This window comes from Oncorhynchus nerka, linkage group LG4 (assembly GCF_034236695.1).
Source record: "Oncorhynchus nerka isolate Pitt River linkage group LG4, Oner_Uvic_2.0, whole genome shotgun sequence".
NCBI lineage: Eukaryota > Metazoa > Chordata > Actinopteri > Salmoniformes > Salmonidae > Oncorhynchus > Oncorhynchus nerka.
The window spans coordinates 54,788,517-54,816,226 of record NC_088399.1 but is presented as its reverse complement, the minus strand read 5'-3'; the positions used below and the strand labels follow the sequence as shown (position 1 = coordinate 54,816,226).

The window sequence follows — 27,710 nt, the reverse complement described above, 5'->3', positions numbered from 1 at the left end:
ACTATATCAACAGGAATTAAAAGGTAGTCTTTATAATATTTAACATCTCACAAATCTCCCATGTCACACCTCCTTGTAGTTGGGCAGAAATCCCCCCGCTTTCAGTTTCTAGTGTCACCTCTCCGAGAGCACCGCTCCGATTACGGTGGAAGAAACAATCCTATCATGGCGCCTAGATTCCAGCTGAAGGTAAGAATTGCCCTGTATCACAACGCGTGTTCTGGAAACCAAGCCGGTGACAGATATTGCATTGCGAAGCAATTTGGGCTTTTAACATGGAATGCAGGTCCTATATGGACAAATCATTTGTGGACCTCAGTGGATTGTAGCCAGTGTAGCATAACCTGGCTAGCATATTGCTCGAGTAGAACAAGAAAGAACAGGACGGAGTTGACATTGGTGAATGACATAGAGACAGTGTGACTCAAACCATATCGTGCTGGTAAATTATAAATGATCTTTCTTTGACCTTCAGATCTGCGTGTTTTATGATGTGATGTGTGTGTGTGGAGGGCTTGGCTTCATATACATTATATTAAAAATATAACTTTGGTGCATTGTCACAAAAGCACAAAAATCTAAACAGATCATGTTTCAAAACTCTAATCAAATGTTTATATTGACCAAGTACAACAAACGAATTCACAGTCACTTGTTCACTGCAACAAATCACTCTAATCACTCAATTTGGATGCATTTTCAATTGAATTATCTGCTTTTCAAAATGAAACATTCACTTTAAGCCTACATTTGATATGATATTCTTATCATTTGTTAACACTACAATTCATTATCACTTAATCAAACTGCTCATAACTTAATTACTGAACTAAACTGATGTAGTGCCTAGATAAAATATAAAGGGAAGGGAAAACTAAATCATACTGTATATGGATGTGATCATTCTCCAGAAGCCAGTGTGCTTCAATAGGACAATGTGGAAAGAGTTACTCTTATGTGCTACCATTTGGAATTACAATGCACTGCTGAAATAGCTGGGTTGTATATAACCATATATTCCACTCATTATCTGAATTTCATTGATACACTCACTGTAAGCTGATTCATTTGGTTGAGCAGAGAGATAGGAGATACTGTATAGAAACACATAGAAAAGGTGATCATGTCCAATGTTGCAAGGGGCAGAAATGACATACAACACCATAGTACAGTATGTGACAATAAAACATGTTATTATTATTTTTAATTATACACCATATTTCTGATGATTTGTCCTACGTTTGTACTGTATAAGGATAATGAAAACGTAAGACTGACCTATTTCCCAACATGCTCACAATGTGTATATTGTATTGTTTTGCTGTTGGATTAAATAGTAGTTTAAATAACTAAGTGGCGAACCTGTCATTATCTGATGCATTGGTGATTTTGCATGAATGACTCGGGTGTGAAAGATATGTGCAACCCCAATGAATGCACAATCAAAAGTTATTTAAAAAGATAGGGGCCATTACAAGTGTTATCAGTTTAGAGTTTTGTACTTAGAGTTTGGAAAATAGACCACTTACAGTGCATTTGGAAAGTATTCAGACCCCTTGACTTTTTCCACATTTTGTTTTTCTAAAATAGATTAAATAAACATGTTTTCCCTCATCAATCTACACACAATACCCTATAATGACTTTTTTTGCAAATGTATTGAAAAACAAACAGCAATACCTTATTTACATAAGTATTCAGACCCTTTGGTATGAGACTCGAAATTGAGTTCAGGTGCATCCTGTTTCCATTGATCGTCCTTGATGTTTCTGCAACTTGATTGGAGTCCACCTGTGGTAAATTAAATTGATTGGACATGATTTGGAAAGGCACACACCTGTCTATATAAGGTCCCACAGTTGACAGTGCAAGTCAGAGCAAAAACCAAGCCATGAGGTTGAAGACTTTTACCAGAGCTGCTATCAGTATTTTATTTTTTTACCTTTATTTAACTAGAACAAATTCTTATTTTCAATGACGGCCAAGGAACAGTGGGTTAACTGTCTGTTCAGGGGTAGAACAACAGATTTGTACCTTGTCAGCTCAGGGATTTGAACTTGCAACCTTCCGGTTACTAGTCCAACGCTCTAACCACTAGGCTACCCTGATGCATCCTGCAACAGTTAGGCTACTGATTCTTCTACAGTTGACATGGTGATTTTATTAATTCATTCATTAATTTCCTTCACTTAGAGTAGGAATGCTGATCTAGGATCAGGTCCCCCCTGTCCATGTAATCTTACTCATTATGATCTGTTTTAGCGAGTGCGGGACAACTTCTGGTGAAACTGGAGGGCGCTCAATTCAAATAAATAATCATAGAAATTATGGATATTCTTGTTAATCTAACTGCAGTAGCTATTACAGCGAAAACATGCCATGCTATTGTTTGAGGATGGCGCTCCATATCAACATATTTTTCCACCGGCACAGGTTTTATAAATTCACAAATAGCGATCAAATATTCACTTACCTTTTGAAAATCTTCCTCTGAGTTGTCATCCAAAGGGTCCCAGCTATAACATGTAGTGTCGTTTCGTGAGATGAAATCCTTCTTTATATCCCAAAAAGTCAGTTTAGTCGGCGCCATTGATTTGAATAATCCACTCGTTCAACATGCAGATAAAGGAATCCGAAAATCTACCCATAAACTTTTTTTCAACAAGTCAAAATATGTTTCTATTCACGCCTCAGATACCCTAAAATGTAATCAAACTATAATGTTTCTTACGGAAAGAAGTATGTTCAATAGGAAACCGATTTTAGCAGGTGCGTCCTATCTTCATGGCGCTCGCAAACACAAATTTCCAAGACTGTATTCCTGTACTAAAACTGACATTTCTTATTCGTTTATGAAGTTACAAGCCTGAAACCTTGAACATAGACTGCTGACACCCTGTGGAAGCCATAGGAATTGGCTTGTTTAATTTGGGCTTATTTCCAAAATGACCTTATTTACTTGCCATTCTAAGAGGATGGTCTCTCTCTCAAAAACAGTTCCGGTTGTTTTTTGTTTGGATTTTCTCCTACCTTATCTATTGTGTTATATTCTCCTACATTATTTGAACATTTCTACAAACTTCAAAGTGTTTTCTTTACAATGGTACCAATTATATGCATATCCTGGCTTCAGGGCCTGAGCAACAGGCAGTTTACTTTGGGCATGTCATTCAGACAGGAAGTGGAGAAAAAAAGGGGCCTAGCCCTAAGAAGTTTTTAACCCTAAACCTAACCCTAGCTCCTAACCCTAACATTCCCTTGAATATCAAAGTAAAAGTGACCCATGAATATCAAAGTGACCGGTGACTTACAGTAGCGAGTGCACATATTCTCATAGTTTTTTGTACAGGTCCCCCATGGGAATCAAGCCCACAACCCTTGCATTGCAAGCACCATGTGCTACCAACCGAGCCACACAAGACCCCTACCTCATTGACTCTCCCTCCTCCCCAGTCTAACGTGAAGAGCATGGAGTGCGAACTGCATTGCCCAGTGTGTAAGGAGATCGTCAAGCAGCCCGTGGTCCTGCCATGTCAGCACAGCGTCTGCCTGATGTGTGCCTCAGAGGTCCTGGTTCAAAATGGCTACCCTCCTCCGGAGCTGCCACCCGAGCCCAACTCTCCTGCCTCCACCCCCAACACCCGCTCTCCCCGCCAGGCACGCAGGCCCATGCCCAGCAAGGCCGACCATCGACCCATCGACCGCGTGCTACGTTCAGGTAATGTGTGTGTGTTTGTGTAAATGTGTGTTTGCACGTGAGAGAGAGTGTGTGTATGTGTCTTTAGATTCAATGTCAAGTGAAGATCAATAGGACTAGTCTGGGGATGCGTTGGGAATACACAAGTCATTCTCTCTTTCTCTCTATTTCCTCCACTACCCATCCCTCTCTCCTCATCCCATTGACTGACTTCTCCCCCTCTGTCACCCTTTGTCCAGGATTTGGGACATATCCGTCGCCGGGGCGACGGCGTAAGGAACCGCCCCCCGCGATGTTGTTTCCGTGCCCGCCCTGTGGGAGAGAGGTAGAGCTGGGAGAGAAGGGCCTGACTGACTGCCTGCGTAACCTCACCTTGGAGCGCATTGTAGAGAGGTAACACACACACTTACATTTATACACGCAAGTACGCACACATGCACTATGCACAGGTCTTGGTCTTGTGAGATGTTACTGAAAAGACACATACATTTTATGTGATCCCATGTGATCTTATGTGAAGTTAATGTAATAACCTGTAAAACAACATGTGATAACATGAAACTACACATGTGAAAACACGTGATCACATGTAAAGTGTTCCATGAACCCATTTTCACATGATTTTCATGTGAAAATTCACATGAAATAATGTGATTTGCCACTTGTGAAATCGTGTTTTTTCTGTAAGGAAGGATGTAGCCCTGCCTTAGGGCTTAGTGGTATACCGTATTTTGATGCACAGACTGGTTTGGGTTTTTACTTTACCTTCTATAACGGATATTGAATGTTTGGTTTGTTAAATGTGATACACCATAGGTAATGTCCATTTTTATAGTCACCTCTCTCCATGCTGCTTTCCACACAGACCTAGCCCCTCACCCTGTCACTCAAGGAGCTCATTTGTTGTTCCTCGACCACGAGACCCTTGCGTTCAGTGGTCAATGCAGCACATGCAACAATGATGACAACGATGCTGTTTTCACTTTGCTTCTTAATATAAATCCACTAGCTTTCTATAATTACACTATTAGTTTGTGTTTCTTACATCTGCAAATGGCTAGTTTGTCTTTTCTTAGCAGGTTGGGCCAAAATTGCCACTAATGCTAATTGCTAGTTAGCTGGCTAGCTAATACATATACTGAGTCAGAGCAAACGTAACTAGCTATACAGCCTGATAATACCAGGGATGGTGCGACCTAAATCAGCATGTCGTTTGTGCAACAGCATCTTCTAAATCCAAGAGGAAAATGCGAAGCATGAACATGTTAGCTACATGAAGTATCTAAGAGAAAACATTCAATGTAACCAAAGGTTGTAGGGTCCCCTATGAAACACTGACCATCACTTTGGTTCCTACCCTGTCACAATAACTCCTCCATGGCATTTTTATTCGTTGTCATGTCGAACAACACTGTATTCAAAGTGCCCACTATTATAGTCTAACTATAGAATTAGAATAATCATTCTATTTCCATTATTCCAACAGTTCAGCCAAATGGTTTGCTCTAAATCGCAACTGCAACATTTGATTTAAAATTGTTTGCCCATATCGTGCAGCCCTTACGTGGCAGTGTGGAAATGATCTCAAATGAGTGCAGGAAATGCAGAAATGTATGAAAATGCTGAAAATGATTTTTGTTTTAAGTTGAATTGAACAGTATAAAACAATCAGAAGGGAGAAAGACCCATTGACATTGCTTAGAATGTATGTGTTGCCATTCTTATGGTAACACACTTCTCGTAAAGCAAATTTAGAACTTTTATGATTCAAAAACATAAAATACCTTGATACTGTATGATATTTTGGCCATATTGCCAAGCCTTACCCTGCCTGCAAAATCAGTGTCACCATCAGGAAGGAATTTCCTCTTGGTCTGTTGAAGACGTTAGTTTTCCAGTCGGTTCAGATCTCACCCGTGACGCACGCACACGCACACGCACGCGCACGCACACACACACACACACACACACACACACACACACACACACACACACACACACACACACACACACACACACACACACACACACACACACACACACACACACACACACACATACACACACACACACACACACAGTGAGAGAATGTGTTCAAGTACTGCTTTCCAAATATAGCACCCTGGTCAAAAGTAGTGCACTATATAGGGAATAGGGTGCCACTCTTGTTAATTAGCATGGAGCTGACCTAGAGAGGAAATTAGCAGAGCTCCCAGACTGCAACACACTGCAGCAACCTACTGTAGCAGAAAGACACTGCACTTCCACTGGACGACTGCAGTGTAACTGCTAAAAGCTTATTTTCCCCATGTAGAGTAACCTCTTTTATGTTATTTATCACCCGGTCTACCCATCCCCTCTCTCTCTGTCTTGGCCCTGTTCTCTCCATCCATCATTCTTATTTTTGTCTCTCTTCATTTCGCCTTTTACAACCTCGCCCACTCCCTATCTACTACTATCCTGCCCTAATTCACCCATGCTCTCTCTAGCTCTCTCTCTCTCTCTCCCCTACCTTCCTTCCTTTAATCATCCCCCTCTATCTTTCTCTCCCCCCTCTCTTAGGTACAGACACACAGTGAGCCTGGGCAGCGTGGCTGTGATGTGTCAGTTCTGCAAGCCTCCCCAGTCCCTGGAGGCCACTAAGGGCTGCGCCGACTGCCAAGCCAGCTTCTGTAACGAGTGTTTCAAGCTCTACCACCCCTGGGGGACTCCTCGCGCCCAGCACGAACACGTCCAGCCCACCCTCAACTTCAGGCCCAAGGTGAGGCCTGCCTCTCTCTCATCCCTCTCTCAAACCTCTGTTCTCTCCTTTCTCACCCCTCTTGTCTCTCCTCCTCCAGGTTCTGTCGTGTCCGGAGCATGACCAGGAGCGTCTGCACTTCTACTGTAGGACGTGCCAGCGGCTGCTGTGCCCGCTCTGCAAGCTGCGCCGAGTCCACGCCGGGCACAAGGTGGCGCCAGTCGCCCAGGCATACCAGACACTCAAGGTAGGCATCCGGGTGCAATGGCTTAATTGGTTGTAGCATGGTTCCTGCATTGGCCTTTTTCTGTGGAATTGACTGGATAATGTATGTAATACCTGAGCTGCTTTGAATAAAAGTACCTAAATGGCAATATTGTTATAATCAATTGCATTAGTGGATATCACACGCAATGGGGATTGGCCCTCAATGGTTGGTCGTTAGTCTAGTAGTACAGTGCATGGCAGAAAAGGGGTAAGTCGCCATTGAACTGTGGGTTTAGATCATCCAGTGTATAAGAGACGAATACAGTTCAAATGTAGGGTCATACAGAACTACTGATGTGCATTAGGATTAAGTCTGGTCAGGGCATTAACTCTTTGTTTATTTGACAGGACAAGATTACCAAGGAGATGAACTACATTCTGTCCAACCAGGAGACAGTGCTGGGCCAGATCTCACAGCTGGAGAGTGCCACCACTCAGACAGAGGTAACTAAATAATACTGCAGTCTGCAGAGATCCAGAAATAACCCGCCAGAGGGGTATACCACAAAGCAGGATCAGTGAGTTAGCCGGGCTAACTTTGATAAACAACCAGAAATAACTTTTGATTAATTAAGAAAGTTTACCTTAGATATGTGTTTTTGGATGTTGAGTCAATTAGACCAAGTTTTCTTTTGTAAAAAAAATGGCCAATTCATCATATGAGCTCCACTGTGCGGGCAATAATATATAATAATATGTAAGCAAGTTAGCTGGCTAATTTATTGATGCTACTGACCACACCACCATAGAGAGCATTGTTTACCACAGTAGACATCATATGCTCATGTACAGTATACTGTATTCATAATACATAGCTCTATGGTCCTAATCTGTGTGTTGCTGTCTAATACATCATCTCTGTGGTCCTCCTAACCTCCATGTGTGTTGCTGTCTGACTGTTGAACAGCGTAGCCAGGCTTAACCACAGAATGAAATAGAACATGATCCTGGAATAATATTGATTGAAATACATTATATCTCTACGGTCCTACTCCTGTGTGTTGCTGTCTGTCCACAGGCGAACAGCGTAGCGGCACGGGAGCAGCTGTCTCAGAGTGTGAGAGACCTGACCGCCCTCCTCGCTGAGCGCCACGCCTCATTGTCTCAGGCCCTGGAGGGGGCACGGCAGAGGCGGGGCGAGGCGTTGGCGGGCCAGGTGGCGGAGAGGCGGAGCCTGCTAGAGCATGCAGGCCTCATGGCGTTCTCCCAAGAGCTGCTGAAGGAGACGGACCCGCCCTGCTTCGTCCAGGCAGCGCGCCAGACACACAGCAGGTACTTTACACACAACAGGTCTGACTGGCTGGGCAGCAGACAGCGTGGAAGCTTATACAAATAGCACCCTATTCCCCATATAGCTCTGATCCAAAGTAGTGCACTGTAGGGAATAGGGTTATATTTTGGACGAATACCCAGGGCTCTTTTAACGCCATAGTTTTGTTGATTTTTCTGTTTGTTTCTTTGTTTGTTTCTTTGTTTGTTTCTCTGTTCTTATTGTTCTATTTTCTCTCACCCGGTCCTTCAATCAATGTCTATTGTCTATTCTTCTTTCCCTCTTGTGTATGCTTTCATTGCTCATCCCACGGCATCAGCAAAATGACAAATGGCCACAAGAGGGAGCCAGTAGACCTGTTTGTGAAAGAGAACGTGGTGTGGATTTGGCGATGTCGTTGTGCTCCAACCAGTGTTCACTGTTTCCAATGATGGCTTGTTAGACTGACACGGGATTAGTGGCATGAGACATGTAGTTATACAGGTAGACAGTAGACTGCTGCAGTATGTAGTCTCATTAATCTACAGTATCTGTAATCTCTCGTGGACAGGTCTATGTAAACATAACTGGTACCATAGAATCTGTAGGGAATGGAATGGGTTGCGTGGGATAACAAGCAGCAGTAGTTCCGTTGTTTGGGTTTTTTGTAACTGGTTAACTGGTCAAATCACGATTTCGCAGGTATTAGCATCTTTTGGATTTCGGAAGGGGAGGGGACAGACGTTGGAGCTCCTCGTTCCGGTTCTGCTCCTTATTCTAGCGGTTCTTAGTCCCTTCTCTTAACATGCATGGACCCAAAATGTAATCAAGCAGCTGACCAATTACGTGAGACTTTAGTTCTGGATTAAACAAGATGAATCTATCTGCTATCAATTAAAGTTACTCTAATTGCGTATTACCCTAATAATAAAGTGGTTAAGTCTGCGTAGTGCATACCTCCCTTCTCGGACTTGTTATCTACTTCCAAACAACTATTCTAAAAGTCCCCCCCCCCCCTCTCTCCTCGTTCTCCAAGGTTATCCACGTCCATCGAGGGGCTGCAGTGTTTCTCTCTGGCTGCTGATCCCTCCTTCAGACACTTCCAGCTGGACGTCTCCAAAGAGCTCAAACTCCTCACAAACCTGCAGTTCATCCAGGGTGAGACAGAGGAGAGGATAAAGGAGGGGATAGGGGGCTAGGGAGGGGTAGAGGGGTAGAGCCAGCCAGAGAGAGAGAAGAGCGGAGGAGAGGAGGATAAAGGAGGAGGCTAGGGAGACATTGAGGGTAGAGTCAGTCAGAGAGAGCGGAGGAGAGGAGGATAAAGGAGGAGACTAGGGAGACATTGAGGGTAGAGTCTGTCAGAGAGAGCGGGGGATGGAGGATAAAGGAGGAGGCTAGGGAGACATTGAGGGTAGAGTCAGTCAGAGAGAGCGGAGGAGAGGAGGATAAAGGAGGAGGCTAGGGAGACATTGAGGGTAGAGTCAGTCAGAGAGAGCGGAGGAGAGGAGGATAAAGGAGGAGGCTAGGGAGACATTGAGGGTAGAGTCAGTCAGAGAGAGCGGGGGATGGAGGATAAAGGAGGAGGCTAGGGAGACATTGAGGGTAGAGTCAGTCAGAGAGAGCGGAGGAGAGGAGGATAAAGGAGGAGGCTAGGGAGACATTAAGGGTAGAGTCAGTCAGAGAGAGCGGAGGAGAGGAGGATAAAGGAGGAGACTAGGGAGACATTGAGGGTAGAGTCAGTCAGAGAGAGCGGGGGATGGAGGATAAAGGAGGAGGCTAGGGAGACATTGAGGGTAGAGTCAGTCAGAGAGAGCGGGGGATGGAGGATAAAGGAGGAGGCTAGGGAGACATTGAGGGTAGAGTCAGTCAGAGAGAGCGGAGGATGGAGGATAAAGGAGGAGGCTAGGGAGACATTAAGGGTAGAGTCAGTCAGAGAGAGCGGAGGATGGAGGAGAGGGCTATAGCGACATAATGGAATAGTCAAACAGAGAGCAGGGTTAGAGCCAGAGTATTGAAAAAGGGATTTAGGATGGGAAAGAGAGGATGTAAGAGAAATTACATACTACAGAATACAATCATGTAACATTTTGGTGGTAATTCAATTTAAAGGTAGACTCAGCAAGATGAAATAAATGCACAAGATAAACAGCAGAGTGGGTCCATTTCCGCAACAACTAAGAGTGTTAAAGCGCAAGGTTAAACTTGTCCTGTAGCTATCACGTTGTAGAAGTGTGAAGCGCACCCATGCGCAGATACTCTGTATGGCTGTGTGAGAGCAAAGTGTTGCATCGCGCTCATCTGAATATCTGCGGTGCTGCTCATGGCAACATCATCTCGATGAGTCTGCCATTAATTATGTTGTTTTACTGAATCATACTGTATCTTCAACTATGCATTAGCAAACTGTAGTGAACATTTGGTAGTGTTGCATATGTAATCAAGCCAGAGAGTATATTTTTGTATCCAACATCTGACTGACAGCTGTAATGTTTTTTCCCATCAGCTCCTCTGGCCCCTGTTATTGACACCCAAAAGACCCTGGCCTATGACCAGCTCTTCCTGTGTTGGCGGCTGCCTCAGGAATCCGCCCCCGCCTGGCACTTCTCTGTGGAGTATCGTCGCCGGGGGGTGGTGCCAGGAGGCGGAGCCAGGGGTGGAATCCAAGGGCGATTGGCTGCGGCCCGCTGGGGCTGGCAGCGGCTGGAGGAGGTGGGCGGAACCAGTGCTGTGATTGACAGGTTGGAGATGGACAGTGTGTATGTGTTGAGGGTGAGAGGCTGCAACAAGGCAGGCTTCGGGGAGTACAGTGAGGAGGTGTACCTACACACCCCGCCAGCACCAGGTGAGGTCTATACACTGTTCTATAGGTACACACACACACACACACACACACACACACACACACACACACACACACACACACACACACACACACACACACACATGATCTCATCAGTATTGGTATAACTGATATGCATCAGAACAGTATCCATAGAGATCATCTTAATGACTAATTTCTCTATTTTTCTGCCCATTCCCATCCTTCTCTCTACCCATACCATCCAACTCTCCTCCCATCCCATCTCTCTATCCAACCCCTCCTCTAAACACTGTCTTCACACGTCTCTCCTCAGCTCTCTCATTCCACTCCTAGGTCCACTCTCTCAATCCACATCTCTCCATCTGCCTGTTAATGTGAGCATCGACACTCTTTTCTCATTTTTCCTCTTGTTGCTTCGCACATATCTCTCTACTTCTTTTTACATTTATACCATGCATATCTTGTCCTCCCAGCCACCCTCGTTCTCCCTCCATAATGAGATCTCAGAGTGTGTTGATGAGGTTTGCTATTTGTTAAAACCTGAGGCTTAACAAATGGATTTGGTTGATTGAGATCTATGCTAATGAGTCTGGGAAGTCCGGAGTGGTCAATGTCTCCCTTGGTAAATGATTCTATTCTGCTATGTTTCCCTCAGGAATATTAATAATCCCAATTTAGGAAAGATGCATCTCCTTCTCCTTTGATTGACCTTCTGTTTTGACTGTTTTCTATTAGTTTCTAGTTTGTTGATGAAAGACAGTTTGACTCCCTCTCTCCTAGTCCATGTCTCCTTTTTTCATTCCAGAGGAGTTGCATGACAGTTCTTTATCCCTCTTCTCTGTTAAGCCTCTCAGTTATTTCTTTGTTGCCTTGATTCTATACAGTGCATTCGGGAAGTATTCAGACCCCTTTTCCACATTTTGTAACATTACAGCCTTATTCTAAAATGTATATAATTGTTTTTTCCCCCTCATCAATCTACACACAATACCCAAATAATGACAAACCGAGAACAGTATTTCAGTAATTTAAAAACAGAAATACCTTAAGTACATGAGTATTCAGACGCTTTGATATGTGACTCGAAATTGAGCTCAGGTGCATCCTGTTTCCATTGATCATCCTTGAGATGTTTTCTACAACTTGATTGGGGTACCTCTGTGGTAAATTCAATTAATTGGACATGATTTGGAAAGGCACACACCAGTCTATATAAGGTCCCACAGTTGACGCTGCATGTCAGAGAATAAGCCACGAGGTCAAAGGAATTGTCCGTTGAGCTCCGTTGAGCTCCGAGACAGGATTGTGTCGAGGCACAGATCTGGGGAAGAGAATCAAAACATTTCTGCAGCATTGAAGGTCTCCAAGAACACAGTGGCCTCCATCATTCATAAATGGAAGAAGTTTGGAACCACCAAGACTCTTGCTAGAGCTGGCCGCCCAGCTAAACTGAGCACTTAGGGGAGAAGGGCCTTGGTCAGGGAGGTGACCAAGAACCCAATGGTCACTCTGACAGAGCTCCTCTGTGGAGTTGGGAGAATCTTCCAGAAGGATAACCATCTTTGCAGCACTCCACCAATCAGGCCTTTATGGTAGAGTGGCCAGATGGAAGCACTCCTCAGTAAAAGGCACAGGATAGCCTGCTTCGAGTTTAAGGATTCTCAGACCATGAGAAACAAGAATCTCTAGTTTGATGAAACCAAGATTGAACTCTTTGGCCTGAATGCCAAGTGTCACATCTGGAGGAAACCTGACACCATCCCTACAATGATGTATGGTGGTGGCAGCATGCTGTGGGGATGTTTTTCAGCAGCAGAGACTGGGAGACTAGTTAGGATCGAGGGAAAGAAGAACGGAGCAAAGTACAGAGAGATCCTTGATAAAAACCTGTTCAAAAGTGCTCAGAACCTCAGACTGGGGCAAAGGTTCACCTTCCAACAGGACAATGACCCCAAGCACACAGCCAAGACAACGCAGGAGTGGATTCGGGACAAGTCTATGAATGTCCTTGAGTGGCCCAGCCAGATCCTGGACTTGAACAACATCTCTGGAGAGACCTGAAAATAGCTGTGCAGAAATAAATGCTCCCCATCTAACCCGACAGAGATTGAGAGGATCTGCAGAGAAGAATGGGAGAAACTCCTCAAATACAGGTGTGCCAAGCTTGTAGCGTCATACCCAAGAAGACGAGGCTGTAATCGCGGCCAAATGTGCTTAACGAAGTACTGAGTAAAGAGTCTGAATACTTATGTAAATATAATATTTACAGTTTTTTTTTTAATAGAAATTATCAAAAAAATCTGAAAAACTGTTTTTGCTTTGTCATTATGGGGTATTGCGTGTAGATTGATGAGGGGAAAAACATTTATAAGGATGTAATATAACAAAATGTGGAAAAAGTCGGGGTCTGAATACTTTCTGAATATACTGCATCTTACTACTCTATCCCTGTATTAGTGCTGCTCGATTAACAGAAATATCTGTTATTTTTTGTTTTTTGAACAACTAATTGACCGACATCGGTTCAATTATTTTGAATTCCACTTGGTTCTGTTTTGTTCTGTGAGCTCAATGTGCGGTTTCTGTATAGATAACTCAGATCAAGCCTGAACTGTGCGATGTAGTAGGGAGTTTTAGTTTTCAACAGGCAAAATATTCTACATTGTTTAGCACAGAAAACCTGATAATGAACTACAATGACCATAATCTATTGCGTGCCCGCTTGAACTTGTCTGGTCTGTGCGGAGCAGACACAGAGACTGAGACAAGAGAGAACGTGCAATGAAGAGGAACAGAAAGCAGTTGCTTCACGAGCCTGTAAATACATGCTCTAAGTGATTGATTGTTGGTATTGAGCAGTCATAAAAGTATGCCTTATTTACCTTGACAAATGTCTAAAATAGTTATTCTCTCAGACAGCATAGGCAGCAGCTCTATAGAGATGAGATGACTTGGAATTAAATACAAAGTTATCAAATAAAACAAATATTTTATGAAATAATGTGAATAAATGATGGTTAAGTAATAAGCGGTCACTACCATCATTGTTTTATTCTGTGTTTCTACAGTATTCAGCCCACATAATACACATTGCATTTAATGTCAATTTCTTTTATCGAAATAAAAATAAAAAAGTGATTATTTTTGAATAATCGAACCAACCTCAAAAAGCACTAATTGCTCAGCACTACCCTGTATTTACCTGCTCTGTGCCCTTATCGTCTTCCCTCTCTCCTACTTCGCTTCTCTACTCTATCTCATCCAAACCCACCTCTTCCCTCCTTCCTACTTATGCACTCCTCCTTCCACCCTCCCTCTTTCTTTCCCCCTTTCCATCTCCCTATCCTCCCCTGGCCTCCTCTCTCTCAGTGTTAAATTTCTACCTGGACTCTCGCTGGGGTCTCCATGCCGACCGGCTGGTGGTGAGTAAGGAGCAGCGCTGTGCCCGGAGTGTTCCCGGCCTGTCCCTGATGCAGGCCGCCGACCGAGCGCTCACTTCCTGTCACCTGACTGCAGACCTCCTGGTAGGCGACGTGGCCATCACCCAGGGCAGGCACTACTGGGCATGCTCAGTGGAGCCCGGCTCCTATCTGGTCAAAGTAAGTGGAATGACTGGGAGGAGAGTTTGTCTCAATCCCAAATCGTCCCATAAGGCCAGTGCCATATTCACCTGTGGAGATCTGAGAGGATTTGCCCTCTGCTAGGTGGAAGTTAACCCGTATTGCTTATACCAATCAAATCCTTTCAAATCTCCACAGGTGCATAGGGCAGGGATCAGCAACTAGATTCAGCCGTAGGCAGAGTTTTTCTAATCTTTGTTATTCTTATCTCTTACTTTCTGGGGGTATTTTCTTAAACTGCATTGCTGGTTAATTAAGGGATTGTAAGTAAGCATTTCACTGTAAGGTCTACCTACACCTGTTGTATTCGGCGCATGTGACAAAAAACATTTGATTTGATTTTGATATGATCACGTCTCTCTGGTATGCATGAAAATAGTTGGGAACAGATTTCTTAAATGAAAATCACTTGGAGCTGATATCCTGTATTTTTTGCAGTCTTATGTTCAACAATGAAACCCCCCCCCCCCACACACACAAAAAAAAATCTATATATATATTTATAAATAAAAATCTCAAAACATATAAATAAAACCATTTGGCCCGTGGGCCGCCAGTTGGGAAATCCTTAGAGGACGATTTAGAATGGGCCCTTACTGTGTTGTATGGTGTGTATTTATGTGTTTTTTTGTATATATACACAAAACTATATACAAAATACTATATACAAAAACGTGTATGAAAATGTATGTGTGAAATTATTGGCACCCTTGATGAGCAAGAAAATGCTGAGCTATATTGTATGCTACAAAAGAAAATCTGGAAACTATATTATTTTATACTAATATAATTGCTCGGAGAAAGAGATTGTTTAAGTAATATTACTTTTTTTCTCAAAAAGATAATGCTAAAAATGATTATGCCCTGTTTTCAATAACTTTCAATACCTCAGCTTGTGAAGATAACAGCACTGTGCTTAAAATGTTTTATGAGATTGGAGAACTATTGGACTGGAGGGATTTTAGTCCATTCCTCCATACAGAATCCTTTATCTTTTGTCTGCGCTTATGGACTGCCCTCTTCAATTTGAACCACAGGTATTCAATGGGGTTCAAGTCTGGAGTAGAGGTCTTCACGGGTCCAACTTTTGGACCCTTTCTGAAATGAACCTGGGGCTTTTCCACCCGGAACCGACATGCAAAAATTCATTTTTAAAATAGTGACCCGTTCCGAACGAACCCGAGGACCACTAGACCCGTTCCGTATAGACCTGGTTAGATCCAAACCCTGTCCGATCCGAATGAGGGAAGCAGAAAAGTCACTTTTTAAGCTACTTAATTAACCAGAGCTGATAAAGCTCGAGGGAGAGGGAGAGAGATGTCCACTCTAGCAGGTGGGGAGGGGCCTTGATACTGTGAGCGAGTGACTCGGGGAGCAGACTAGGCTAATTGAGGCTGCTAGGCTAATTGAGGGTGCTAGGCTAATTGAGGCTGCTAGGCTAATTGAGGCTGCTAGGCTAATTGAGGCTGCTAGGCTAATTGAGGCTGCATGCTCTTTCTCGTCCTACAGTTACAAATAACAACAACCCCATATTAAGTATAGCAGGCTACCTGTTAGCTCTTGGTTATTGTAGCCTGTCCTTCACCTTAACTTTTAATTCTGTCATTTTAATTCCATCTTCCATTGAATAGATATCTCCTAACTTTTGCCACATTGAGGCTCTATGACTGTAGCCCAATTGCACTTTGATGACTTATAGTTGGCCAACAACAATAACAAGCTACACGCGCCACTCTTGAAAAGAGCAGCAGCATAAATTATACAAGGTCTCTCGCTCCTCTACTGCAGCAGTCTCTTTCGGATCTGTACAGGTCCTTTCGGAGAAGTCAGTTAAAATGACACCTTCCTTGAGAACCTTGACAATCATATCAGAGCCGACCCAGACCTGTGACAGTATCTAGAATTCTGGATCAAGACCCACTCAGATCCTGGATCGGGCCTTGGGCCCTCTCGGCTGGAGGTGTTGATTTTGATTTTGTGGTCAATTTACTATTCCTTTGTTGATTTTGATATGTGCGTGGGGTTATTGTCTTGCTGGAACATCCCCTTGCGGCCAAGTTTCAGCCACATGGCAGAGGCAAGCAGGTTTTTGACTAATATACCGACACATAATCACACCAGAGAAAGTTATTTCCATCAATACAGTACCCGAATCCCGCAGATAAAGGGGATGTAGATAAAGGGGATAAAGGGGATGTACAAAGTCAGAAGTTTACAGACACCTCAGCCAAACACATTTAAACTCCGTTTTTCACAATTCCTGACATTTAATCCTAGAAATATTCCCTGTCTTATGTCAGTTAGGATCACCACTTTATTTTAAGAATGTGAAATATCAGAATAATAGTAGAGATAATGATTCATTTCAGCTTTTATTTCTTTCATCACATTCCCAGTGGGTCAGAAGTTTACATACACTCAAATAGTATTTGGTAGCATTGTCTGTAAATTGTTGAACTTGGGTCAAATGTTTCGGGGAGCCTTCCACAAGCTTCTCAAAATAAGTTGGGTGAATTTTGGCCCATTCTTCCTGACAGAGCTGGTGTAACCAAGTCAGGTTTGTAGGTGTAGAAAAGGCCCATGGATTTGGTGGAATAATTCTTTAATTCATTGCCACTTACTCTGCTGGGCCAGGGGCGCTTTAATTAGGTCAGGTGGAAACGTCCGACAGATCTCAACTCCATAAAAGGAGGAAATTGCCATCGCCTGAGCTCACTGCTTTCTCTTCCTTAACTCCATCTGATCCAGAAGTTCTGTGCATCCATGAATCCACGTAAGTCCACCGACTCTGTTATCTTTCATCTGAACTATCTGTTGGGATCCGGAAAGTGGGCCATCAGTTATTGTTTATAGTTATTACCGTGGAGCGCGGCTTGGAGCGCACATATTGTGTAATGTGAATTGTCAATGATCACGGCCCTACGGATCCTCATAGGCCAATTATGCAATCGACATGGTTAATATGTAAGGACATTGTTTACATGAAGACAATTGAAATGAGAAACATCATTGTTTGCTAACTGATTGACTTTGATATCAAACTAATGGGGATTATAGATTGAATAACCACTGTTTGTATTCTTTCATGATTTATGATAGTTACGAGCCCAAATGACTCACGGATGATTACTATTGACTTCTAAATTAACTAGATTGTTCACTTCCCTAATTATGTTAATCATGAATGATTGCTATGATATGATCTTTGGGATGATGAATTTGATCGGATACATGTTATTTGTTTCCTTTCTATGCAGCACAGACGACCCAGTAAATATACCACTTTATGGTTAAAGGAATTCCTGCCTCAGTCTCATCCATTCCTCTGTCACCTGACATGTGACCACCTGTTCACCTTCACTGTCAGTCATCCTACCTGTCCAGCTACCCACACAGATTCTACTAATCTTTCAATTGTCCTTCGAGCTGGATGATGACTGAACCAAAGACAGGTGAAAAGGAAATGGAGGAGGAGAGGGAAGAATTGTCTCCACTGGAAGGAAGAGGAGGAGAGACCAACTGAGGGAAAGGTCTTGGAACAAAGGAAATATCCAGGAGCTAAGCCTAAAGCAACAATGACTTCATCCTCAACCACCAGCAGCACCAGAAGAACAAGGCAATCACCTGGTTATCTTAAGGATTATGTGGTTGAGTTTCTGACATCAAAGGGCAAGCCCATCAGAGCTAAAAGTGGTGATGGATCAACTGTACGTTTCAGCATCAACCATCCCCTCTGAGCCAAGGACCGGCTCCGCTCACCCCTTAACTAATGGGAAAACGTTGAGGCACTCTAGACAGAGTGGGAGTTCGACCAGTGGATACCCCTTTGGAAGTAGCCATTGCAGCTGCCATTCACTAGCTCTCAGCGATTCACACACCGCTGTCCTACAAGAGAGGATACAGTTATTAGCTTTGGAGGAAATTGAGCGTCAGACTGAGGAGGAATGACAGGCTGACGAACGATGTCACCAATTGGATGTGCAGTCCCGTAGAGCTCTACAGGAACTGGAATTCATTGCCAATGACCTGGCACAGCAGTGCTGGCACCGTCAAGCCAGAAGGGAATTGGAGGAGGCACGGATGGTCTCCTCCTTCCTGGAGAGGAACGAACAGGGAGTTGACCTGACCTATCTGCCTTTCTTTCCCAATCTGCCCATCTGGTACAGCATGGCACACAGTCCCCGGAGGCTCCGGGGTCAACAGCCAACATGGAGCACGGGGGACAGGCCGCTCCACCAACGCCCTCTATGCCAGTGACACAAGTTAGCATTCCTCCATCTGGACAAAGCATCACTCCTTTGCCTTTCCGGCAAATCGTTCCTCTCGTCCAGGGCCAGGCCAGTCCTCAAACATCAGGTGGGAGCGCTCTCACCCAATTCCGGCTGCCACCAATGGAGGGTCTGGGACAGTAGGGGATCTGCCCAATGAGGCCACAGTGGGCTCATCAGAAGTCCCGGGTTTATCCTTCACGCAACCAGAAGAGGGAGCGAACATTATGAAACTTCTAGTAGCCTCAGCCTATGGAATTCCCAGACCCAAACTGCCATACTTTGAGAGCGGAAAGGAGAGTGAATTTGTCCTTTTGGAAATGGCATTGGAGAGCCTACTGGGTATTCACAGTCATCTGTCAGAAAGCTACAAATACCAAATACTAATAGATCATTTGCGGTTTCCCAGTGCATACAGGCTGGCCCAATCCTTTATCCACTCCGCAACACCGTACACTGCCGCTCTCCAGGCCCTGAAGGCGAGATATGGTGAGCCACGCCAGCTAGTCCAGAATGAACTAAACATCCTGAACACATCTCCAATCCCTGACCTCGATGCTCCAATCTGTTGAAGGAGAAGACAGGAATGAGCTGAAATGTGGTTCCCACGTGGACAGGCTTCTTAGCAAACTTCCAGTGTACCTCAGAGACAGTTTCATTGAACATTGTTTGAACAAGGGCATCCTGAGAGAGGGCTCGAGAAGCACCTATGCTCTGAGACCTGTCTGCATGGTTGGAGGTGAAGGCAAAGGCGAAGAGCATCGCTCACCAGGCCACAATCTCAGCCATAGCCACCGGGGGAAGGAAGGAGTTTGAACGCCAGGAGGGACAGAAATGGCCAAATCCCACTACCATGTACTTAAATAGTGACGACGGGGAGGAACCCGGGAAGAAGACCCCTCAAGAGCAAGAACATCAAATTCCAGCCTTACTGCCCATATTGCAATAGTAAGGGGCACTTCCTTGGCTCATGCCCCAGGGTAAAAAAGCTCACTCAAACTTAATTGCATGCCTGGATCACCTCAGGCGAGCGATGCTACAAGTGTGCCCGTAGCCATAAGGCGGAGACCTGCACATTAAGGAAACCCTGCAATCGCTGTAAGGAAATCTATCTCACCGTGTTGCATGATGTAATTCCCCAAACACAGAAAGAGCAGAGTATGCTCATGGTAGGAGCTGCAAAGGAGGTGTACCTCGACCAGCAGAACCGGTCTCCAAGGGTCATGTTGAAGGTGGTCAAGGTCACTCTGCAAAGTGAAGGGAGAAGCATCGATACATTCGACGTTCTAGATGATGGGTCAGAAAGAACTATCATTCTCACCGCGGCCACCCATCAGCTTAACCTGGAGGGGACACCGAGACCCTTAACATCATGTCGCACCGTTCTGAGATTATCTAAATGAAAGGTGCTGCTGTGACCTTTAGCATTTCACCTTCAGGGAACCGGGATGTGGCCTATAACATCACCAATGCCTTCACAGCAGATTGCTTGAATCTCCCAGAGCACTCCTGCCCGGTAAATATTATACAGAAACAATATCCTCATCTACTAGGATTGCCTCTTCCTAACCTGGCCAGAGTTGCGCCACTTATCCTGATTGGGTCAGATCACCCACATCTCGTCACCCCGACTGAGCCTATACGAGCTGGACCAGAAGGAGGGCCCATTGGTGTCCATACATCCTTGGGCTGTGCAAGGTCCAGCCCATCTACTTCTCTCCACCCAAGCTGTACAGTCACAGCAAGTCCTCTTCACCAGAAGCAATCCAGCTCCATCCCCCTGTGCAGCCACTGACCTCCTTCGGAATGTAGAGATGCTCTGGAAGATGGACACCTTCTCCAACCGGAAGCTACAGGAGGTCACCCGCTCGAGACATGACTGATGCATTAGACCTCCTGGAGAAGTGCACCACCACTGAACTGGATGGCGTTCAGAGGTACGCGACCCCATTGCTACAGGTGCCCAACCATCCTCTGGCAACCACAACATGGGCTGTACTCCCACTACTGCGTGGAACTGAGCGACGCCTGGTGAAGAATCCTGAGATTTCTGAAGTTCAAAACCGAGAGATTCATAACCTTGTGAAGGCAGGCTATGTCACAAAAGTGACCGCTCATGGAGAGGGAAACCCACTCAGCGAATCCTGGTATCTCCCTCACCATGTTATCCAGCAACACGGTGGGAAGTACCGACTTGTCTTCAACTGTACATTCCAAGCTGCTGGTCAAAGCCTGAATGACTGTCTACTCCCCGGACCAGCCTTAGGTCCTTCCTTGCTCGGTGTCCTTCTCCGGTTCCGGCAGCACTCTACAGCCATCAGTGGAGACATCAAAGCCATGTTTCATCAGATTCGTTTACTGGCTTCCGACACCACACTGCTCCGGTTCATATGGCGAGATATAGAACGAGACGCAGAGCCCACCATCTATGAATGGCAAGTACTCCCATTTGGCACCACCTGCAGTCCTTGTTCGCACACGCTTTTTCAGTTCTGCCCACACATTTTCTATAGGATTGAGGTCAGGGCTTTGATGGCCACTCCAATACCTTGACTTTGTTGTCCTTAAGCCATTTTGACACAACTTTGGAAGTATGCCTCGGGTCATTGTCCATTTGGAAGACCCATTTGCGACCAAGCTTTAACTTCCTGACTGATGTGTTGAGATGTTGCCTCAATATATCCACAATTGTCCTGCCTCATGATGCCATCTATTTTGTGACGTGCACCAGTCCCTCCTGCAGCAAAGCACCCCCACAACATGATGCTGCCACCCCCGTGCATCACGGTTGGGATGGTGTTCTTCGGCTTGCAAGCCTCCCCCTTTTTCCTCCAAGCATAATGATGGTCATTATGGCAAAACTGTTATATTTTTGTTTCATCAGACCAGAGGACATTTCTCCAAAAAGTACAATCTTTGTCCCCATGCGCAGTTGCAAACCGTAGTCTGGTTTCTTTATGGCGGTCTTCCTTGCTGAGCGGTATGTTGATATTGGACTCGTTTTACTGTTGGATAGATACTTTTGTATCTGTCTCCTCCAGCGTCTTCACAAGGTCCTTTGCTGTTGTTCTGGGATTGATTTGCACTTTTCGCACCAAAGTTCGTTAATCTCTAGGAGACAGAATGCGTCTCCTTCCTGAGCGGTATGACGGCTGCGTGGTCCCATGGTGTTTATACTTGCGTACTATTGTTTGTACAGATGAATGTGTGTTAGTTGAGAATTATCTGTTAATTGAATGATTTGAATATTCCGCCCTTAAACATATAATTGTATGGAACGTATGTATAAAATCATAATCGATAAATGTGTAGTCCTAGTCAGAATTAGGTTAAAGACAATATGTCTTTATGGTATTATAAACACAGACTGTCTGAGCTTGGTGCCGACCTGACTAGAGATTGGGAGAGAACAGGGAGTACGTGTCAAGAACAAGGTCACTAATCTCTGTCGGCTGGGTAGCAGGACATGTGTGAGGAAATACAGTTCCCGCGCAGCCCAGTCAAAACTGTTCGCTGCTCTGGCCCCCCAATGGTGGAACAAACTCCCTCACGACGCCAGGACAGCGGAGTCAATCACCACCTTCCGGAGACACCTGAAACCCCACCTCTTTCAGGAATACCTAGGATAGGATAAAGTAATCCTTCTCACCCTCCCCCCCTTAAAAGATTTAGATGCACTATTGTAAAGTGGCTGTTCCACTGGATGTCTTAAGGTGAACGCACCAATTTGTAAGTCGCTCTGGATAAGAGCGTCTGCTAAATGACTTAAATGTAATGTAAATGTAAATGTGTGTGTGTGTATCTGTTTGTGTGTGCGTATGGTTGTGTGGGCGTGAGAAGTCAGTATAAAATGAATGGTTTTGTATTCTTGACTGGGGAACGTTCCCGTGAATAAACATTTTTGACTATTTAGCTGGTCCTCCGTCTGTTTCATTCGACCCGGATCTTACAAATTCTGGTTTGTAGACTGAGTAATATAATTAAATTGGGTTATGAACCTGGGGAACAAATTTCTCTTATCAATGTGATAGCTTCAGGCATATGGAAATTGCTCCTAAGGATGAGCCAGACTTGTGGAGGTCTACAATTTTTTTTTCTGAGGTCTTGGCTGATTTCTTTAGATTTTCCCATAATGTCAAGCAAAGAGGCACTGAGTTTGAAGGTAGGCCTTGAAATACATCCACAGGTAGACCTCCAATTGACTCAAATGATGTCAATTAGCCTATCAGAAGCTTCTAAAGCCATGACATAATTTTATGGAATTTTCCAAGCTGTTTAAAGACAGTCAACTTAGTGTATGTAAACTTCTGATCCACTGGAATTGTGATTAAGTGAAATAATCTGTCTGTAAACAATTGTTTGAAAAATGAATTGTGTCATGCACAAAGTAGATGTCCTAACCGACTTGCCAAAACTATAGTTTGTTAACAAGAAATTTGTGGAGTGGTTGAAAAAAGAGTTTTAATGACTGCAACCTAAGTGTATGTAAACTTCCGACTTCAACCGTATATATTGCATTTGTAAAGTATTCAGACCCCTTCACTTTTTCCACATTTTGTTAAATTACAGCTGTTTTCTAAAATGGATTTTTTTAAAAATCCTTCAATCTACACACAAACCCCTATAATGACAAAGCGAAAACAGGAATTTAGAAATGTTTGCAAATTTATTAGAACTAAACACATTTACATAAGTACTCAGGCCCTCAATTGAACTCAGTTGCATCCTGTTTCCATTGATCATCCTTGTTGTTTCTACAACTTTTTTTGGAGTCCACCTGTGGTAAATTCAATTGATTGGACATGATTTTGAAAGGCACACACCTGTCTATATAAGGTCCCACAGTTGACAGTGCATGTCAGAGCAAAAACCAAACCATGAAGTCGAAGGAATTGTCCGTTGAGCTCAGACAGGATTTGGTCAAGGCACCGATTTGGGGAAGGGTTCCAAAACATTTCTGCAGATTGGAAGGTCCCCAAGAACATCATTCTTAAATGGAAGAAGTTTGGAACCACCGAGGCTAGAGCTGGCTGACCGGCCAAACTGAGCTATCGGGGGAGATTGGCATTGGTCAGGGAAGTGACCAAGCACCCGATGGTCACTCTGACCAGAGATCCTCTGTGGAAATGGTTGTCCTTCTGGAAGGTTCTTATCTCTGCAGCACTATACCAATCAGGCCTTTATGGTAGTGGCCAGACAGAAGCCACTCTTCAGTAAAAGGCACATGACAGCCTGGTTGTAGTTTGCCGAAAGGCACCTGAAGGACTCTCAGACCATGAGAAACCAGATCCTCTGGTCTGATGAAACCGAGATTGAACTCTTTGGCCTGAAAGCCAAGTGTCAGGTCTGGAGGAATCCAGGCACTGCGTATCACCTGGCCAATACCATCCCTACGGTGAAGCGTGGTGGCAGCATCATGCTGTGGGGATGTTTTTCAGCCGCAGCGACTGGAAGAATAGTCAGGATCGAGGGACAGATGAATGGAACAAAGTACAGAGAGATCCTTGATGAAAACCTGCTCCAGAACGCTCAGGACCTCAGACTGGGGCGAGGGTTCACCTTCCAACAGGACAAGGACCCTAAGCACACAGCCAAGACAACGCAAGAGTGGCTTCGGGACAAGTCTCTGAATGTCCTTGAGTGGCCCAGCCAGAGCTCTGACTTGAACCTGATCTAACATCTTTGGAGAGCCCTGAAAATAGCTGTGCAGCGATGACACCCCATCAAGCCTGACAGAGCTTGAGAGGATCTGTAGAGAAGAATAGGAGAAACTCCCCAAATACAGGTGTGCCAAGCTTGTAGCGTCATAACCAATACTTGAAGCTGTAATCGCTGCTAAAGGTGCTTCAACAAAGTACTGAGTAAATTGTCTGAATACTTATGTAAATCTGATCCGTTTTTTGTTTAGAATAAATTTGTAAAAAAAAAAAAAAACTGTTTTTGCTTACTCGTTATGGGGTAATTTGTGTAGATTTAGTAGGGGAAAAACAATTGAATGCATTTTAGAATAAGGCTGTTGCGTAACAAAATGTGGGAAAAAATTCAAGGGGTCTGAATATGTTCCGAAATGCACCTGTAGATACATAAAAAAGCTATGTATTACTTGTTAAATAGAATATGTTACTCTGAGTAATTGTATTAGTATACAAGAATATAATAATACAAATATATAGCATACAATATAGTATTTAAATTTTTTATTTATACATTGTTTTGTTCATATTTTCAAGGGTGCCAGTAATTTCGGACCCCACTGTATGTTGCTGCCCCCTTTCATTGCCTCTCTCTGTTCCACAGGTGGGAGTGGGCCTAGAGGCCAAACTACAGGAGTGGTTTCACCTTCCGCAAGACATGGCCAGTCCCCGGTGAGTGGTGCTGGAGGATGAGGCTATAAAGTGCAGGGTGGACAGGAAGTAGTCAATGGAAAATTGGTTGAGGAGAGACTATCAGGGCTTGAATAAAAAAAAACATCTCAGAGTAGGAGTGCTGGTCTAGGATCAGTTTATCATTTTACATCATAATGAATAAGATTACATGGAGAGGGGGAACAGATCAGCCTTCCTACTCTGAGACGCTTTATGTATACGGGCCCTAGTTGTGTGTGTGTGTATGACTCCGCACTCTCTATTTCCTTCTCTCTCTTCCTCTCTCTCTCTCTCTCTCTACCTCCCCCTGTAGTTATGACCCAGACAGTGGCCATGACAGTGGGGCAGAGGATTCCCTGGAATCCCCTCCCCCCTTCTCTTTCCTCACCATGGGCATGGGCAAGATCTTCCTGCCCCAAGCTCCCAACCATCATAACAACCATGGTTGCAATGGCACCAACCCCCGCCGCAACCCCACCATCGCCAACGGCAACAGCCCTGCCTCCTCGCCTACGGGCCTCACCTACCCCCTGCCTCCCAGGCTTGGGGTGTGCCTTGACTTTGAGAAGGGTCGCGTCACTTTCTACGATGCCCACTCGCTCCGTCCTCTGTGGGAAGGGCCTGTCGATTGCTCCGGCCCTGTTTGCCCGGCTTTCTTTTTTATTGGCGGAGGGGCACTACAGTTACAGGAGTTGGTGGCCAATCGGATGGCAGACCAGACTCCAGTCAGGAGGGTCACCATCCAATCACATGTCACTAATCTGAATAACTAGGCTGCGATTCAATTTGAAACCATGGTGTAGCACGCGCTTGACATTTTAAAGGTAATTTCCAATTGAGCCGACCTCTACAGCGTTTACCCTGAATGGGATCTCTGCAAACGCAGTAACATTGCCTTTTAAACGGCGCATTGAATCTCAGCCTTAATCTTAGGTGATTGATTGGACATAGAATGTAAAGTTAATTGTAAGCTATTTACTTGGCCAGAGCAAAAAGTTAGTAACCTCATTTTTTTTTTTTTTTTTAAATCTCATTTGTATGAAAAAAACTAGTTTTTATTGCAACCGATATGCAAATGTATTTAACTTTCTTACATACTTTTTGGTTTACACGTTTTATTTTGCCAGAAATGCTAAATTGCTTAAGTAGGGGCTGGAAAATTACACACACGGCAATTATGTAATGTCTCCTATCTTTGACGCTTGCTCTATTAACCAATTAACCACGCTATACTGTATATATTTACGGTATATATGTATATATGCAAGAACATATATTTATTTTAGAAAAACTGTTTCTCAGTCATGTTCTGTCTGTGTGTTCATCTATGTCCAGGGTATTCAAATCTTACCCTACGAGGTCCGGACTATTGCTGGTTTTCCGTTTTACCTGATAATTAATTGCTCCTACCTGGTCTCCCATGTGGAAATGACTTCGAGATCCAGAAATTAATTGGAGGTTCTTAGTTTTCTGATCATGTAACAGTTCCCCCCTTCACTGTACTAAAACTATTTACACATCTACTGTACGTCTGTGTATCTCCAATGGAAAACAAGTCCTGACTGTTAGTGAAATCTTCCCACTCACTCCATCACAACCCCAACTAAAGTGATTTATCTGGTCTAAATACTGTTGTCATTGAGTAGACAGTAGATTGAGTTAGGAGGATAACATGTCATGAGGAAATACTGAAATTGGGAACTGAATGATACCGCTTCAGCTTCAGCCACCTTTATCACTTGATTAATGTGTTTGTGCATGGGTTGTTTTTCCAATGTTTAACTGTGTATGTGTGTGTGTGTGTGTGTGTGTGTGTGTGTGTGTGTGTAGGAATGAGACTGCAGTTAAAATAATTCACATGTCTGATAATCATATTGACCACCATTTGCTGATTATAACTGTCTTTTAGGGAATATTTTGTATTATTTCAAAGTGTGCTTGATTGTAAGTTATGAACAGTACTTATGAATGATAAGCTTTCTAGAAATGTAGGTTGTTTCCAAAATGACACCCTATTCCATATATACTACTTTTGACAAGGCCCAAAGCTTGGTCAAAAGTAGTGCACTATTTAGGGAATAGGGTGCCATTTGGGACGCAGGCAAATGTAGACTTCACCTGCTGGCAGAATGTTTGTAAAAAATCAATTTAAAAACAGACAAACAATTTACGCTAAATAAAGACAAATTCTGAAAATGAGAACCTGACCTCCTTATTGTTATGTGTAGTAGTAGTAGTCAAACCAGCTTCAGTTAATTTGCTTCATCATGTAACATTCTCCTACTCTCTAAATTCATATTGAAAGTACTTTCATGTCAAAACAGACCCTTGATATTTATGATAATAGTACAGTATATATATACAGTATATATACACTGTACTATTATCATAAATATATTATATACTAATATATACTAATACAGTACAGTAAAATATATATGTACAGTGCATTCGGAAAGTATTCAGACCCCTACCCCTTTTCCACATTTTGTAATGTTTACAGCCCTATTTTAAAATTGATTAAATCATTTCCCCCCCTCAATCTAAATCAAATCAAATCAAATTGTATTTGTCACATACACATGGTTAGCAGATGTTAGTGCGAGTGTAGCGAAATGCTTGTGCTTCTAGTTCCGACAATGCAGTAATAACCAACAAGTAATCTAGCTAACAATTCCAAAAC

At 43.8% G+C, this 27,710-nt stretch overlaps 1 protein-coding gene across 1 annotated transcript; it reads left to right on the top strand.

Annotated features, from left to right (window-relative positions):
• Nucleotides 1-27,206, top strand: LOC115128203 (tripartite motif-containing protein 46-like). The gene is made up of 12 exons (XM_029657848.2): nt 1-189; nt 3,454-3,718; nt 3,937-4,090; nt 6,260-6,458; nt 6,538-6,684; nt 7,053-7,148; nt 7,723-7,976; nt 8,990-9,111; nt 10,457-10,795; nt 14,144-14,373; nt 24,960-25,027; nt 25,341-27,206. The coding sequence occupies exons 1-12, from the start codon at nt 61-63 to the stop codon at nt 25,798-25,800; spliced, it is 2,463 nt and encodes an 820-aa protein (XP_029513708.1). The 5' UTR covers nt 1-60; the 3' UTR covers nt 25,801-27,206.
• Nucleotides 27,207-27,710: the final 504 nt, after the last annotated feature.

Coding starts and splice junctions, on each gene's coding strand:
- LOC115128203 (XM_029657848.2), top strand. CDS start 61: ATGTCACACCTCCTTGTAGTTGGGCAGAAATCCCCCCGCTTTCAGTTT. Junction 9,112..10,456: donor AAACCTGCAGTTCATCCAGG/GTGAGACAGAGG, acceptor TTTTCCCATCAG/CTCCTCTGGCCCCTGTTATT. Junction 25,028..25,340: donor CAAGACATGGCCAGTCCCCG/GTGAGTGGTGCT, acceptor CTCCCCCTGTAG/TTATGACCCAGACAGTGGCC.